General features: G+C 33.1%; 1 protein-coding gene across 1 annotated transcript; it reads left to right on the top strand.

Annotated features, from left to right (window-relative positions):
* The first annotated feature begins 9,908 nt into the window (after positions 1 to 9,908).
* LOC134244399 (uncharacterized) lies at positions 9,909 to 11,858 on the top strand. The gene is made up of 6 exons (XM_062726673.1): positions 9,909 to 10,117; positions 10,213 to 10,323; positions 10,621 to 10,669; positions 10,784 to 10,983; positions 11,056 to 11,124; positions 11,836 to 11,858. The coding sequence occupies exons 1-6, from the start codon at positions 9,910 to 9,912 to the stop codon at positions 11,856 to 11,858; spliced, it is 660 nt and encodes a 219-aa protein (XP_062582657.1). The 5' UTR covers position 9,909.
* The last annotated feature ends 6,053 nt before the right edge of the window (positions 11,859 to 17,911 follow it).

Here is a 17,911-nt window from a genome sequence, read left to right as displayed (position 1 = left end):
TGTACCTCTGGGTATTTCTAACCAAAGTAAGCATGCTGAGTGCATAATAATGATAAGCAATGGTGCCTCTTTCAAAATTGTGAATTTCATGGCTTCTAGATTAAAACATGAATCAAATTCAATAGTTGGAATGTTGTTGCATGATACTCAGGTGACCTATAAGGCCCATGGGCCTCTTGTAATTTATTGTATTTTGTGATCCAACACTAGTGTGTAATTTTTCAAGAACCTTACAAGTTTTTACGAGTTTCTTTTTTTATATTTAAAGAATTTCCAAAGAAAAGAAAAGAGACAGCTTTAATATATAATGTTGTAATTTTACCAATGAGCGGAAATGATGGATAGTATTGGAAATGAGCACTTCGGCATGTAATTAATATATTCTCTTGGTAAGGATCACAATGCTACTACATGTAGTGATGTTAGCCATTATATTGGGACACATTGTGAAGATTGAAGCCACAGAAAGCTGTCCCCTTACCTCTGAAGAGTGGGAGGAGAGTTCTCGTGCACTCCAATGTCAGGCACCCAATCACTACCACTGTCTGAGAAACGAGAAAGACCAACTGACGCAAAAATGCCTTCCAAGAGTTTGGATCCAAATAAGTTTGTAAAAAAGCTTCTGTAACTTCAGTGACAAACAATACGGACATCTCATCGATGTTGTGGATAACAAGTTTAATTTTTTCTGGTATCTTTTGAAGGAATGTGTCCATTGTTTAACAGTGAAGCTGGAAGAATGGATGTTCATACTTGCGCGCCTTTGCACAAAAAATGCCCTCCTTTTACTTAATAGTCAAATGCACTCTACTTATGTAAGTATGTAAATTTAAACTAATGGGTTTACAGGGTCCGACACTCGTCAATATTTGGTCTCGCCATTTGGGCAACCTCGGTATGATCACAGGTTGCCCGAATGAATTTCAGGTCGTCCAAATAAAATTTCAAACGAAACAAAACTCAATGTGCAATTGTTTAAAATTTTATAAGGAAAGATAATCAAAAGAAGTTGTGTATTTTCAATTTTGTATTTAAAAAAATGTCAACCAGACATTTTTTGAATGTCAAGATGTCTTCCAGTATTTTATCAAACAAAAATATAAGCAGAATAATGATTGATCAGACATGCAGAATGCAAAAGTTTGTAGTTTAAAACATTTATTTTCACTTACCATAGAGGGGTTCAAATAACCCTGGACTGAATTAACCAGGTGTGATATTACATTGGACATCCAACATGGCTGTCTAGCAGCAGAAAACGATCATCAGTCTGATCTGAGATGATCAGAAAGTTGTAGTGGGAAATGCAAGATGTTACAATGATGATAATTATTCTTTATATTTAAGGTGATTGTTGACATATTTTATATCACAAATAAAACTTTAATAAAGACTTTTGGTAAAAATTGCATCAGCTGATTGATCAAACACAGATTTGGCAAGAAGGAAAATCTACGCGGCTGCTATTTGAACATGTTGAAAGGGTTGGTTTTGTTACAGGAAAATATGTTTTCAAAGCCTTATGAAGTTTATTTTTAAAATAAAAAAGATCATTATTAAATATTCCCAACCTGTCCCAGGTCGTCATTTGGGCGAGCCAGACTAAAAATCAGGTCGTCAGAAATCATTTCTGGATGGAAATGACGAGGTGACGAGCGCGAATGTCCTTCGAACCCTGAATGGGTTTATGAATATATACTAAGTATTTTTTCATTTCACTTTGGAATGAAAATATTTTTAAAATTCTTTTTTAATTTTTACATATTTACATCCGCTGAAGATGTTCACCTTTATTTCTTAATTACGCAGTAAAAGTGAGTGTTGTTAAACGAAATCTCTATCTATAGAAAACTCCCCCCGAAAATCTTGCTCATCAGAGCCTTGCCCCCAGGGTCGTGAAACCCAAATTATGGTATATTGTACAATACACACACAGTACAATGAACAAACTAACAACTTAGAAAAATCCTTTTAATTTTTTTCATACAACTTTGACTGTTTTATGTACAATACACCACAAAACAGTCAAAGTTGTATGAAAAACATTAAAAGGATTTCTTAAGAGAAATCGGCCGGAGATGAAATGACGTGGATATAACGAACGGTATTCAAGCTCAAGAGACTAATTGAAACAATACACCTCAGTAGCAAACGATATACAGACTTAAAAAAGATCACATGTAAACTAGACAGGACCAGGTACCACTGAGGGGTAAACATCCACCGTTGTGTCTTGTCTAAGAAAAACGTCAGTCTGGAAATTTGTTGAAGTCTCTCTGTATAAAACTGTTTGGAACAGTAACTTGTATAGATTTCCAAAGCAGTTTGATTTTTAATCTTTGAAACAAGTAGTGAGGAACATAATAAAAGTCGATTTTTGCTGTACTTTTAGATATGTATATAATTCTATATATAAACATAAAAGTATTATGTAAATTGTCCTTCTTTCTTTCAATTGTTAGTACAGGAATAAACATATGTAATTCATTTGGATATTTTGTGAAAATATATTATAATTCCAAAAATATTGATCTAGCATAAATCAGTAGCAAATGTGATTTGTAATAATAACAAAGACTGTAAATTGGTGATATATTTTAGATAGATTTTTCGGTTCTTATATCATGCAGACCATTCACCAAAAGCATTACAGAATGAACAAACTAACAACTTAGAAAATGTTACAGTTCAAACAGGTACCATATGAAATATACAAATGAAAAAGTCAACCGCGAAACGTAAAGGCCAATATTTGGACACTGTCAACCGTTTGTATAAATTATTATATGGAATGGATGAACAGTAAACATATGTATGATTATTATTTACTCTTATTTAGATACTCTTTTGGGCACATACACACATTCGAACAATATTGCAACAACTGAGAGTGCAAGAGCACCAAAACCAGATATTAAAGAGAGAGAACAGACTATGTGTTGGAAATGTATTTCCCCAATGCATTAAATCATCAACTGTCCAAATTCAAATGTGTTTTTTTTTTTTAAATTATTGGATTCATTATTATATATGTATATTTTAACGCAATTTAACAATTCAAAGTTCTCGAGATATAAAAGTAACATCTTCGCTAGCCAAGGGTTTCCCTACTCTACAACCCTTGGCAGATTTAGCTGAAAATTTTAGAACCCGGGCAAACGAATTTGATTGGCTGCGAAGTCCCAGTCTACGCAAGGTTTTACTAATCAAAGATTTTCGGCTGAATTAAAGTATGTTCGTGTTTTATGCAAAATAAGAGTAATATTTACAAGGGATGAAAGTTAGGAAGTGATATATGCTTAAAAAACAAGGGATTAATTAATGTGAATTTTTTTCTTTTAATAATATATGTTTTCAAGAATTATTGAAAGGACCACATAAGTCCGTGTTCCGCATTTTAGGTGCATCAATTTAAGCCAATCAAATATGACGGCTCATTGATAATAATTGATACGGCAACAAGTAGAAAGTGGTGTCAAACTCTTGACTAAAAATCCATGAAGATCGATATTTTCTACCATTTTTGAGGTGTGCCCACTGCCCACAGGTGTATGAAGTTGTTTGGATATATATTCCACATCAAATTGCATGGAGGTCGCCATAATGTTTCAAACGTCATATTGATCTACGTATGTTATCATGGTTATGTGTACAGCTATTTTCATTGGACAGACATAAAAGAGCTTCAAGGGAATTAACTCAATTACGGCGATAGGCAAAGTTCCCGTTTGATAGGTCTAAATCTGCCAAGGGTTGTAGAGTAGGTATCGGATCGGAAACCCTTGGCTAGCGAAGATGTAAAAGTAACAGTTCTAGAAAAATATAATTTCTTTATTTAGATATTGCATGAAATCAGTGATAGTGAGCTTCACGATATTTCATTGAAATAGAATTATAATAGCCGAATTTTTAAAAGAGTCTATTTTTTATTGTTCGTGAATAAAAACTGAAACTGGAAAATTATTATTTAAAGTAAATGTAGAAAAAAGGGATACTTAATTTTGAAGTAAAACTCTTATTTTAATTTTTTGATGCTGTAAGCGTATGAAAGCTTGATAGGGAATAATTTCAAAACCTTCAAAAATTACAAAAGTTTATAGAATAGTTTATGATCATCACAGTGGTTTTCTATAAGAAATGCATGATGTCCTTCTTTTGGAGGACGTGGATCAGAAACTAAACTCTACATTTATTTTGTTGAAATGTGAACTCTTTATGCCCTCGTTATCGAGGATGGGTGCATATGAAATATACAAGTGAAAAAGTCAATAGAGTGTCAAAGGTAAAAGGCTATTAGTTGGTTAAAATTAAACATCAATTAAGAATTAATAGGAATGGATGAACAGCATAGCACATTTATTAATTAATATTTACTCTTCTTTAGACACGCTTTTGGGTACAAATAAACATACGAACAATATTGCAATAGAGAGTGCATTTTTGCATAAAAAAACCAAATCATTTAACAATGCTCAGTTCTTGAGATATTAAAGTAACGGTTCTACAACTTATTTATAATTTATTAAATACTGAATGAAGTCAGTGAAAGAGAGCTCTACAATATTTCATTACAATAGAATTAAAATATTAATATTTTAAAGAAGAGCTTTATTTTTTATAGTTCGTGAGTAAAATCTGAAATTTGAAAATCATGACATTTAGTATATGTAGAAAATTCATGAAATTTGCCGAGGAATATAGAGATACTTGATTTTTAGGTAAATCCCCTGTTTAATTTTTTGATGCTGTAAGCTTTCCATAGTTTGATAGGGCAATCATTACCTCTGAAAATACAAAAGAAGTGTAATTATTAATTATTATCGCCACATTGATTGTATATAAGAAATGATGTCCTTCTTTTGGAGGGCGTGGAACATAAACTAAACTCTACACTAAATTTGTTGATATGTGAACTTTTTATGCTCTTGTAGTCAAAGTTTGATGGATGTATTTTGCATCCATCTCACTGTTTGCGTGTCCACAAAAACATTATTCTTTCCTAAAACTTTTGATAGTAAGAATAAAGTACAATACCTTCCCTTGGGTATCAAACATTTTGACCTTTTCTCCTTGACCATAGACTGGCATTTGAGAAATTGTAACTCTACCATAAGCTCTTCTACGGGGGCATCAGTGTTTTACAAACACATCTTGTTTCTAGATAAATAAACTATTTTTTCCTTTGAATCGAGACGAACACTACCAACTTGATGAAAGAAAAAAATTATACAACCTGAAAAGAATTGAAAGTCAAGAAGAGTTTACTTGTAAGTACTAAGAAAATTTAAAAAGTTCCCTTTATAATTGTCATTGAATCGATCCTTTGCATATCACAAGTTATCTTTAAGTGTGATTTAGAGTGTACTGTAAACCGACTTTTATTCGCGTCATCTTTTAATTGCACTAAAGAACATACTATGTACTTAATACAATGAGACGTAAACATGTAGCAATAGAGACCATAAGCAGCAAGATAGTTATGTCAGTATTCTTACTTTATTTCGGGTTTTTCTTTTCAGGTCGCTTGAGATCATGTGAAGATATGGCAGATTTTGGAGAGATGTCTTTCACTAGTGACACAAAGGGCAAAATATTATTAGTACACTTTTAATTAAATATAGGGATGTGGGTCAAGATAAAATCTCTGAAACGATAAAAGAAGATTTTAATACATGTCCTGTATACCAAAATACTTTTGAAAAATGGAAAACAAAGGTAAATGAGAAACTTTTTATATTTCTTGATTTATTTTCAACTGATTCACAGAGGGCTGATATGACTACTATCCAATAAATGCTGTCAGAGGTAGTATATGATGCCAAGAATAGCGGTACAAAGTTTGATTTGGAAATACCCAATTTTATAAATAAAGCTTACAGACCATTCTTCACTGAAACAGCAAATGATCCATGTTTTAAATTAAAGCATCTTAGGCTATTCTTACTTTGTATAATTTGCATGATAAGCCGATTTCAATAAAAGGGACTAAGAAGAATAAAGTATAAAATGTTCTTTTCATCTCTATTTCCTTTTTACTGTCTACATATTCTCTAAGAATTGTTAGGAATGCCGTTCAGTTTTTCAATTCAAACAGAAACAAATCTTAAATTGTTTATGAAACTACAGTAACTTTTAGGGATGTCAAAGCAATAAAGCTTTTGTGTTTTTTTGTATGGAGAAAGGTGACAGACGTCTTCAGAAACATTTGTAATTGACAAAGATTCAAATACTCTTTAAAAAAAACGCATAGTCGGAACAGTATACTGAAAAATATAAATGGTTTTGTAAAATAATTTTTAAAAAGATGGATATGATTCATTCAAGTAAAATGCATTATTTAAACGCAATTGTTAACTTTTTAGCTATTCTACAAATCCCACAGACAAAAAAACCTGATTTAGCAAAATGTTCAAAAATGTTTGATCTCCATTTTCATTTGTTGATTTCTGATGCCATTCCTTCGGGCACAAAAAGACTATCAAAATAAGTGGTTCTCGATATTTTGATTCTGGTTTCTAAAATTGACGCTATCTAAAAATGATGCATCTGAAGGTTGCATAGCACAAAGAGGAAAAATGGGCGATTGGAAGCAGGTTTTAATGCTACGCACCATATATATAACCTATAAAACATATAGCATTAACAAGAAACACCCAATGTTTGCAAAAAATATGACAGACCAAGTGTGAAATCAGCAGAACATGATATAGCTTCAGGAGATTACGTAAATTTCATGAATGTTTCACAATTATGTCATCCACAGCATTACCTGTACCTGAACTGCACAGAACATCAAGACCGTTTATGGTTGAATACGAAATGCTGAAATTATTACCTGAAGATTATTAATGTCATTGTTTTGACCCCACAACACCCCAAATAAAGACACCAAAGACCTCAGATCAACAGAGTGTGGCCACAGCAACACCACTGAACAGTTTGGTTAACCTACTAGTACAGAATGTTTATTGAAAGCCTGTTCTAAGTTTGCATAGTTTACAGATTGCTTAGGCTTCTAAGACAGAAAACTGCCTCCTGGACGCTGGAAGATATTTTAACAAGAAAATTTGTTTTCAAGGGAGGTGTTGGAAAGTTTGAGTCCAGATAAAATTCAAGAATGGCTTAAGCATTGCGGAAAGAAACGTAGTGATAAAGTAAAAATCACAACTCAACAACAGGCACAATATTTCCAGTAATAATATAATTATTTACTTAAATGCACATCGTCCCTGATGACGAAACTTTCTAATTCACTTTTCTTATAAAATATATAAAATAATCTAGATGGTCGCAAAAGATCAAGCTTCTGATCTTTACAGTGTTTTTTTTTGCATACAATTTAGGAAATTTTAATCCTTTTAACTTGAGGTGGTATGTGTTGTTCCCTTTGCTGTTTGTTTAAATGCTCAAAATTTCGAGGGCTGACATCAGCATTAAGATGCAGCATTTAGCATATTATGCTGGAATACGGGGCGAATACTGAGATCCTGTCAGTATAATATACATTTGTATAATGCTGCGGGGTACCACGAATGTATAGTATTAAGCCCCTCCCCTTCCCTGTGAAAACCGTACGATTAAAAATCTCGACCTTAAACTCTTAATTGTCATCCCTTAGGATATATCCTCATGTCAACAACCTAAAATCCCTGTTTCCCAAGATCGCTTTAAGGACGTTTGATTGAAATAGCTCAGGGATTTTGAAGATTTTGTATAAAATAAAAAGAAACATTACAGATAACACATGTTAGCCTGCGTGGCGCAGTAGTTAAACCGTCTGGTCTAGAGTTGTGAAGTAAGGAGCTGCTCCTAGCGTCGTGGAGACCGATCCTTCGGATGAGACCATATAAACCTATGTCCCATGTCGTACGTAGTACTACATGTTCGCTCTCCATATGAGTGAAAAAATCTCTAGAGTAACGATTAAGAACAAAGAAACAAATGGGTTAGACGACCGCCAGACAGTCGGAAGAACATCAGACACTTTTCGATAAGAAACTTACTTCAGTCTGTAGGTCAGGAGAGCTAGAAACCCTAATTACGCAATGAAACTGAGTGCAGTTTTAAAAAATTGAAGCCCTTTATCGCGGTATTTAATGCATTTCATGCATGTGATTTAGAAAACCATGTTTAATCATGTTTAATGAATCTTTGCTAGGAACTATAATGTTAGAAATATATTATTATCATTATATTATATGGAGGCTTAATTAAAAAGGACTATGAATTTTAGAACGGAACGAGCTATCATTACGATAAGTATTCAGTAGAATTTATGATGTTCGCCGTTATTCCGGATAGTTCGAAGTTTAAAAATACCCAACAATAACATTGATTTAATGGCAGACCTAGAGGATCGAAAGGAGCTAACAATTACGAGAAAAAAGGTCGGATCAGCGGTCACTTGTTAAAATCCTTTTGATTTAAAGGTAAGTGGTCCAACAGTTATTTTTATCCGCTCAAATCCAGGTCAACTGACAACTGGAAAATTAATCAAAATATACCAGTATCACAGTCTTTAACATGTCGTGTCTTGCAAAAAAAATTACGCATTTACTTAGTAGTGAAAGAAATATACTTTATGGTGCAATTTCCACCAATTTATAGAAAATATCAGTTAAGATCCAATTTGAATCGAATGAATCAAATGAAACCGATATATCAGGTTTCTCAGTTGTGCTAGACAAGTTGTTATGCATTTTAAATATATGGCACCTAAAACGGTTGCTATTTGATAAGATAGATTTAGTTATGGAACCGCATTTCTGCAAAAATGTGAGCATAATTTATAGGAAGAACTAAATATATTTATACAGGTCTGGACGATTTATAAATAAGAAAGTCAAGAACAATAACCATGAATTACTATAAATACACAGAAAATAAGTTGCTAGTCTTTCTGACCAATTAGATAACAGCATTTATACAAACACGTGAGAAAATAAATAAAACACGTGGTTTTCTAGTTTTTGCTCAAAAGATTTTTTTGGAACAATTTTTTTTCTAATCTTTATGTACATTTAGGAATAATATAATACATGTATTTATGACAATTCTACCGTGAACAAACACGACTTGAAAGCTTAGAAAACGTTTTAAGTCGGATTAAAAAAGTTAAAAAAGTTTATATAAATACGGAAAATTTTCAGTTTTTAGAGCCTGACATGAAAATCTTATCGAAAGGATAACCGTCTTAATTATTTTTCGAGTGTTTATAACAAAACCGTCCATACAGTTTCTGGTATGCGAGGTAAGATATTGGGATAAAACGCATTCATGTATAACTCTTTTCTCCACGTTTTCCGCCTTTCCTTATGCCCATTAAAAGTCTGCATAGTGTAGTATTTGGCGCTTATGAAATCCATGATATATCGAATGGCTAAACAAAATTATATTTACCAACATATACAGGAGTATATTCTGGTAAATGTTATACAATGTAATTGAACTTGATAGGAACTACAGTGTAGCTGGTGTGATTTATTCCTCCGTAAACGATTACATTGTATCATGCATTTTTTTTCTTTGCCGAGATAAAAATGTCAAGGTTATTCACGGTAAATATGTGGGGAATACCTTATTCTTCAAAAGTTTTCATCTTACTTATAAAGATTTTTTGCTAAAACATCTTTTTGAGGATAAAACAAAAGCACATGTTTTCTTGTTCTTTTAAAATATGTTTTGGCGTATGTAAAATGCGGTTGTTTGATTGGATAGAAACATAATTACGTGTACATGATGTATATTTATAGCAATTTTCAGTTCTTGTCTTCCATATTTGGAAATCGTCTAGATCTGTAATATTACTACGTAGTACGTACGTTAGTCATCGAATACTACCCTCTCATTATTTTTTATACATGTAGACATTTGAATATTTAATTAAGAAGAAATATTTTCAGCGTAAACATGGAACACACCTATCAAATAGTACTTGTATCAATTCTGTGGCAATTCATGGTATCTGAAGGCGTGCTGAAATGTCCAGAATCCACAGAAGATTGGGGTAGGGCATCAATGGCTCTGCAATGCAAAGACCCAAATTACTATCACTGCCTCAAGGACGAAAACGGGCAAATAACACAGCAATGTCTTCAAAAAGTTTGGATACAGCAAAGTATGGGGAATACTATTGTTTATTAATTAGAGGTAGAGGAAAGATAAGATACACAATTTAATTGATGATGATTACTTTTATATTTTTTTTTCAAGGTATGTGTCCAGAGTTTAATTTTAAAGCTCGCCGAATAGATGTTTATCAATGCAAATCTAATGAGAACAACTGCCCGACTACAACGTACTGGTCTAATGCTGTTTACGTCTGTATGTCTACATTTGAAATAAAATACTTGACAATGAAATTGTTAAACAGTTTATAATGATTAAATATCTTTGTAATACTGTTCAAATTGACTATGATAAGATTATTATAATTGACATTATTTTATTCTTAAAATAGTAATAATATTTATATTTCAAGCTGTAAGCAAATGAATAAAACAATGTACATTTAATGCAGAATGATGAGATGTATGTATATAATTAACTTTTATTCCAACTGAAAGAAATACCTGTGAGCTATAGTGTCATATAAACGTTTTTTTTTTTTGGTTAAAACAGATCCTGGGTGTTTCCATAATGTTTCATCCAATGTACTGAAATCTAGCACGTGCGTACGGAAACCTTTAATATACTGCTAGAATTATTAAGCCAGTGATTATCAATGATTATCAACTAATCTTACAATTAAAAAATTAGCTATATATATCCTATTCTTTTGCAGGACCTTATTTACTCTTCCTTTAACGATAGAAATAACTACAAAGGACAGTGCATCTGCCAATGATACCTCATCTTCCGAGAAAACATCCAATGCAATTCCATTCACGTCAATAATAATAATAATAATTTCTAGTCTAATCGTCACTATAGTGCTTTTTCTCGGTATAGGATGTCTAGTGTTTAGATGGAGACACAGAAGAGGTAATTTTTCACATTGTACTATTCATTGACATCTATTAGAGCGATATAAACTCAATGAAATTTAAATTTCAGAGTTAAGTACCGGAGAAAAAGATAAAGACAACAATTCACCTGAAGAAGAGATTATGTTACGAGGTACAAGTAATTACTTTTTACTTACTTACTTAGGCCTGCCTCTGTAGCTGACACATTGGGAAGCTATACAGTACCTCCACTCAGTTCCTTTATTTGCTTTGTTTTTGTTACCTTCCATTTTGATTCAACGTCATTTCTTTCAGCTCTATCTCTGTTTTTATTGATATGTTGTTTTGGCCTGCCCTTTTCCCTCTTCCTTTCGCCCGTCAAAAATGCTCTTTCTAGTTGTGCTGATCTTTTCTGAGCACATGGCCGTCCACTTTATTTTCCATTCTCCATCTAAAGCCATTTTTCTTCTCTCTGGTGTATTCCCTCATGAACCAGTCTATGGCCATTAACAAGAGGCCCACAGGCCTTATAGGTCACCTGGGTATCATGTAACAACTTTTCAGCGATTGCATTTGGTTCGTGTTTTAATCCAAAAGCCATGAAATTCAAATTATGAAGGAGGCACCATTGCTTATCAAAGGGCAGATTTCAAAGCATTAATTTATTTTTAGTCAAAGTACCCCCCTTGTACCCCTAACCCAGCGGCCCTGAAATTATCTATTTTGAAAGAGACCCCTTTCTTCATTATAAGGCCAGCATTGTTTTTTATGTTTAGGTTTAGTTATAAACATGAGAAGAAAAAAGTCCCGAAGGAGAAGGAAATAAATTTTTTTTTTGATAAATCAATTATTAACATTTGTACATTCTTTTTTTATGCTATTCTAATAGGTTCCTTACCATTGGACACATAATGCTTACAAATAGGAAAGTAGAACATTTGATTGCTTATTTCATCATCTGCCAGTTTGGGCCAGTTATATAAATTTTTTGATGTTGGTCAAAATATATTTTAAAAAATCAATTCTTTAAAAGTCTTTCAATATATCTTCATTTTTTAAATATGTGTTAGGTGAATGTGTAGACATTGTTCTAAAATTTACTTGATGCCTAAAATTATAATTCCTATCATAAAACAGACAGGGAGTATTGGGAAGTAGGGTGAACATTTTTTCAATTAAGTGTAAAATAATTTTTCTGGCTGATACAAATGATACTACATGCCTGTATATATTTGTATATTCTTGCCGCCTTTTAAAAGTTGATTTTTTTTATTTCTTCAGGTTATTGTTTATTTCTTCCTCAAATGGACTTAACTTCTCCCATAGTTTTATTCATTACATCTGATGCATAAGCAACCCTTTTCTGAAGAATGATGCTTAGACTGTAAGCTATAACAGAGACCTAAACTGTAACAATGTCGCTGGCAATATGCAATAACTACCACGGGCAGTTTAAAACCTGGGGGAGGAAAATAATTTACAGACAGATACTTTTGAAACGAATACATAATTATCTCACCAGCATGTCATTGTGCAGCAAAGTCGTCAGCATTTTATTTGTCCTTTGAACGGGTAAAACGTTTTGAATGGCACTCGTATCGATGAATTTTACACTAAACCAAGTTATCTTCTCAGATCTAGCTTTATTTACCCGCCGTTTCATCTTAAAACCGGAAGTGCAAGTTCGTAAATTTGAATTCTCGATCCCGACTCAAATTTGACATCGGAAAGAAAAAAAATTGTTTTATTTTTTTCTGAAAATTCAAAACCTTGAGCGGAGGGTTTGTAAAACTGAAAATAAAATAAATCCTGGCCTTAAATATGTAATTAGATCATTAGCATATTAACCAGGAGCAAAGGATAAGATGTTCAAAGAATTCATGCATTTCACTATATAATCATTAGAGCCCCAACCTAAAACAAGAACCCCTCACCCTGGGGCCATAAAATTCACAATTTTGGTAGAGGCACTCTTGCTCATTATAACTATGTACTTAGCTGGTTTATTTAATACCCAGGAGCAGAGAAGAAGATTTTCAAAGAATTCATGTACTTTCACTATATAATCATTAGAGCCCCGCCTTAACACCAGAACCCCTGACCCTGGGGCCATAAAATTCATAATTTTGGTTTATTTAATACCCAGGAGCAGAGAAGAAGATTTTCAAAGAAATAATGCATTTTTACTGCCTACTTATTTAGCCCCGCCCTAGCACTAGAACCCCTGACCCCAGGGCCATGAATTTCACAATTTTGGTAGAGGGCTCATTGCTGATTACAATCATGCAAACAGTTTGACTGCTTGATGTCCAGGAGTAAAGAAGAAGATTTTTAAAGATTGCATTAATTTTAGTGGTTTTGGCCCCACCCCTCAGGCCCCAGGGGGGCAGGGATCATGAAATCCAAAATTTTTGTTTCCCTTCACCCTTAGATGCTTTGTGGCAAATTTGGTTGAAATTGGTTCAGTGGTTGCAGAGAAGAAGGTGAAGATGTTCAAATGTTAACGGACGATGCACGACGCACGACGACGGACGAAAACAGATAGCAATAGGTCACCCGAGTTTACTCAGGTGACCTAAAAAGAGCAAAAGCGTAAAAATTCAGCCTTGTTTCAATCCGGATGTTACTGGGAACCTCTTTGTTTGAGCATTGTAAACCATCACACTACACTGAGATCCTTCAAGCAGTGCCCTGATGATATCAATAATCTCCGATGGTAGGTCATTCAGTCATAAGAGCGTCAATAAACTTTCTCGATTTACACTATCAAACGCAATTTTGTACCCCGCTTTCGCGAAAGCATTCGTGTATCCATCTGTCACAAAAACTCATTTGTCATACCCGGGTATCTTTTAAAAAAGAAGAGACAGGACTTCTTAAAAAATTACATATATGTATTCCCTGCAACCTTTCTAAAAGTACCTGTTTTGTTTAATCTTTGACCTTGGAGTTTGGCTTTCTTTTCAAAAAACTTAAACATCACTTAAAATTGCCTAAAACTTTTGAATGAATAAAGATAGATTTTCCATTCTTGGGATGTATATTACTTTCTAAATTCACTGTTATTTTTTATCCCATAACCTTCACCAGTTATTGCACTCCTCTTTATCCCCCTTATTTGGTAGTTTTATAACTAGTCCATTTTCAACTCTGTTGGTACAATGTTGGTTCTCCAAATGTCTTGGAACAGATTATATACCCTTAGATGTTGCTACGATGTCTGTGTATAGTCTGAAAAATGACAAGAGGACATACATTTGAAAAATAAGATGATACATTCAGTAGGTTTCACCTCAAACTTGCTTACACCAAGGAAAAAATTGCAGATAATTGCACGTAATTAAATAATTAAATTTCTTAACCAAACCAGGTTTGAAATAGTTATAGTTGTAATGATGACAATTAATGAAGTCCACATTTAAATATAACTAACTTATAAAAACACTAAAAATAATATTCAAAATTCGATTTTCCTCTCTTATACTATGTCGAAAAATCGAGACAAATTTAATTATTGAAGCCCGGAGGACCGGACTTCTCTTTACATATCAGTTTTAAGTGTTGGTATATGGGATAAAGGTGGGAGAAGTTATTCAGAATTAAAGGTTTTCTAAACATTAGAAAGATTGTAAATCAGAATGTTCTTTACCTTTATAAATAACGCGATATACAATATATTTACTTCCATAAAGTGAATCTGTAAAAATATATATGATTTTAATATTTAACATAAAAAGTTGCTTACCATTTACAATAAAAAAAACCCACAGGTCCCTTTTTTTACAACATCGAATTTTACTTATCGCATAAAAACCTTTTTTACACAGTTCGTATTTTTGTTCTTAAAGTGATATAGTTTGAAAATGGTGATGCATGTGTCTGGTTTCAATTAATATTTTATGCAGCCAACATTTACTTGAGGAAATGATAAAGTTTAAAAGAGTATCATTTTTATTTTCATCCGACTATAAGTTTTCAAAATATTCTCGACTATCGTCTCCATCATTTACATGCATGTCTTTTTCGGATATATCAAAGCGGTTTGATGAACAAGACTTATTTCCATTGTTTACTTTATTTTTTTCCCGGGCGATAATTGATGGTTACATCAGTGGTTTTTTGTTCATATCTGTTTTACGCTCTGATGGAAGTACATGAAAATTAAGATTATATATATTTTTGTTTCATTTATTTGGTATGCAGAGGTCATGAAAGTACATGTTATACAATTATTGCTGTTTTTAAGGTCAATACAATGATTTAGCCATCTGAGGAGTACAATATTCACCGAGCCCGAAGGGCGAGGTGAATATTGTACTTCGAAGATGGCTAAATCATTGTATTGACCGAAAAAAACAGCAATAATTGTTTTATTATATGATTCACTGATAAAATGATACAGCTCATTACTTGTTAACTTGCATTTAATTAAGTCCTAGCCAAATACAAGAGAGAAACAGAATTAAAATGTGAATAAACCTTACCAGTCGTATAAATTTAAAATGTTTTTTTTATCAATTTTAGTTGCCATGAAAAAAAAAATATAATGTCAGTCTTTTTATAGGATAGATTTTGAAAGGAAGAGGTTTTTCAGGGAAAACTGACTGCCAACAAGTAAAAATTGTTGTTCAGTATACCTGTTGGAGGGGGGTCCCTGCATCCCCTCTTACCACCCTCACCCTAAAATATATATTCGATTATGTTTTTTTTTCACATGAAAAAAAGATCACAGACGTTTGAATAGCTTTCCAAAACAATTTGTTTCAATTTGGAATTTCCCAAACTATTTTTAGATCAATGTAGAGGAAATAAATCCTTGTATTGACCTGAACGTCACGTTCAGGTCAATACAACGTAGTATTTTTCTAACATAGTTGGATCTAAGCCAATCAGAGAGGCGGAAATTATTCAATCATATAATAAATAATTTTATTTGAGTTTCATAATAACATATACCTGATACAACACACTCTTGTTACTTATAATAAATATATTATACTCACATATTTATACCATATAAAATTGTATATATATTACATAATACAAGTAATATGTGTTGTAGATGATATTCACAGCCTAAACCTAAATGATGATTCTACAAACCTTGACAAACAACTAAAGGGTTTGTATGCTTTTTTTTTTAGCTCACCTGAGCCAAAGGCTCAAGTGAGCTTTTCTGATCAAAATGTGTCCATTGTCTGTCGTTGTCGTCGTCGTAAACTTTTCACATTTTCATCTTCTTCTCAAAAACCACTGGACCAATTTCAACCAAACTTGTTAAAACGTATCCTTGGGTAAAGGGAATTCATGTTTGCTCAAATAAAGAGTCACGCTCTCTTCCAAGTGGAGATAATTGGAATAAGTGAAAAATTAATGGTATTCTTAAAAAAATCTACGAAATATCTTTTCAAGAACCATTGGGCCAGGAAATATGAAACTCATGTTGAATCATTCTCAGGTGGTGTACATTCAAGTTTGTTCAAATCATGACCCCCGCGGGTAATGATGGGGCCACAATGGCCGATCAAAGTTTTACATAGGAATATATAGGAACAATCTTTAAAAATCTTCTCCTCAAGATACATAGGGACAGGAAAGTTGAAACTCATGTTGAATCATCCTCATGTAGTGTACATTCAAATTTGTTCAAATCATGACCCCCGCGGGTAATGATGGGGCCACAATGGCCGATCAAATTTTACATAGGAATATATAGGAAATATCTTTTAAAAATTCTTCTCAAGAACTATTGGGACAGGAAAGATAAAACTCATGTTGAATCATCCTCAGGTAGTGTACATTCAAGTTTGTTCAAATCATGACCCCCGTGGGTAATGATGGGGCCACAATGGCCGATCAAAGTTTTACATAGGAATATACAAGGAAATCTGATAAAAATCCGAAATCTTAAAAATTATCTTCGCCAGTACTGCAAATCCATGATTAGTGATATTCATCTGAAAACATCTACAGGTAGTGTAGATACTAGTTTGTTCAAATCATAACCTCTAGGGATAGGGTGGGGCCACAATGGGGGTAGGGAGGGAAACAATGGGGAGTCAAATTCAAATTATTACAAAGTAACATATACAAATTAAATGTTTAAAAAAATCTTGAAAAATCTTTTTCTCAAGAAGTTACATGCAGTATTGATATGGAGGCATTCTCAAGTAGTATTAGAATTCAAGCCCCCTCCCCATCCCCTCAGTAAACTTTTCAATAAGGATCTAATTTGTGCTTTTTCCTAGCTCAGGTAAGCGATGTGGCCCCTTGGCCTTTTGTTTTTATCATGATGGTATTTGTGTACAATTTCAGTAGACTTTTCATGGTATAATGAGAACAATTACTCTAACATTAATTAGTCTTATCAGAAAATAAAAAAAAAAATCAACAATTAAATCTTTTATACTCATCTGTTATTTTCACATGATAAAATTGAACGAAGTCTTGTGTTCTATATGTTTTTTTAACTGGATACTGTCTACCGCGTGACATAGTGGTTAGTGGGTCTACTCTAGAGACGCGATGAAAGGGGTTGAACCTTACGTCGCGGGTTCCCACTATGGGAATGGAGACCAGTGCTTCCGATGCGAACCGTATAAACCGAGGTCCTATGTCAAAGTTGGTACTGGTACGAAAAAGATCCCTCACTGGTCATTGGACATTAATTTGTTCATACATGTGCACTGCCTATAGGAAAAAGTTTGCAGCTCTCCGTCGGCAAATGATGGCGTCCTCATATGAGTGAAAATTACTCGAGAAGGACGTTAAAACGACAAACTTAAACAATTGGATACTTGTTCATAGATCAACAAAAAAATAAACACCAATCCTGTGATCTTTTCGTAGATTTTATATGAATGATCATGATGATATATGGTATTGAAAAATTTAAAATGTTAATTCTTTTTGTTGAATTTAAAGCGTCTGGATGACTCTTAAGTGGTTATTTTTAGGTTGGATAT

Source organism: Saccostrea cucullata, unplaced genomic scaffold (genome assembly GCF_032062105.1).
Source record: "Saccostrea cucullata isolate Sc308-1 unplaced genomic scaffold, CSIRO_AGI_Scuc_v1 ctg2444, whole genome shotgun sequence".
NCBI classification, from domain to species: Eukaryota; Metazoa; Mollusca; class Bivalvia; order Ostreida; family Ostreidae; genus Saccostrea; species Saccostrea cuccullata.
Note: the sequence above shows the minus strand (reverse complement) of the source record. Positions and strands in the feature narration are given on the sequence as shown.

Coding starts and splice junctions, on each gene's coding strand:
- LOC134244399 (XM_062726673.1), top strand. CDS start 9,910: ATGGAACACACCTATCAAATAGTACTTGTATCAATTCTGTGGCAATTC. Junction 10,118..10,212: donor AAAAGTTTGGATACAGCAAA/GTATGGGGAATA, acceptor TTTTTTTTCAAG/GTATGTGTCCAGAGTTTAAT. Junction 10,670..10,783: donor AATGTACTGAAATCTAGCAC/GTGCGTACGGAA, acceptor ATTCTTTTGCAG/GACCTTATTTACTCTTCCTT.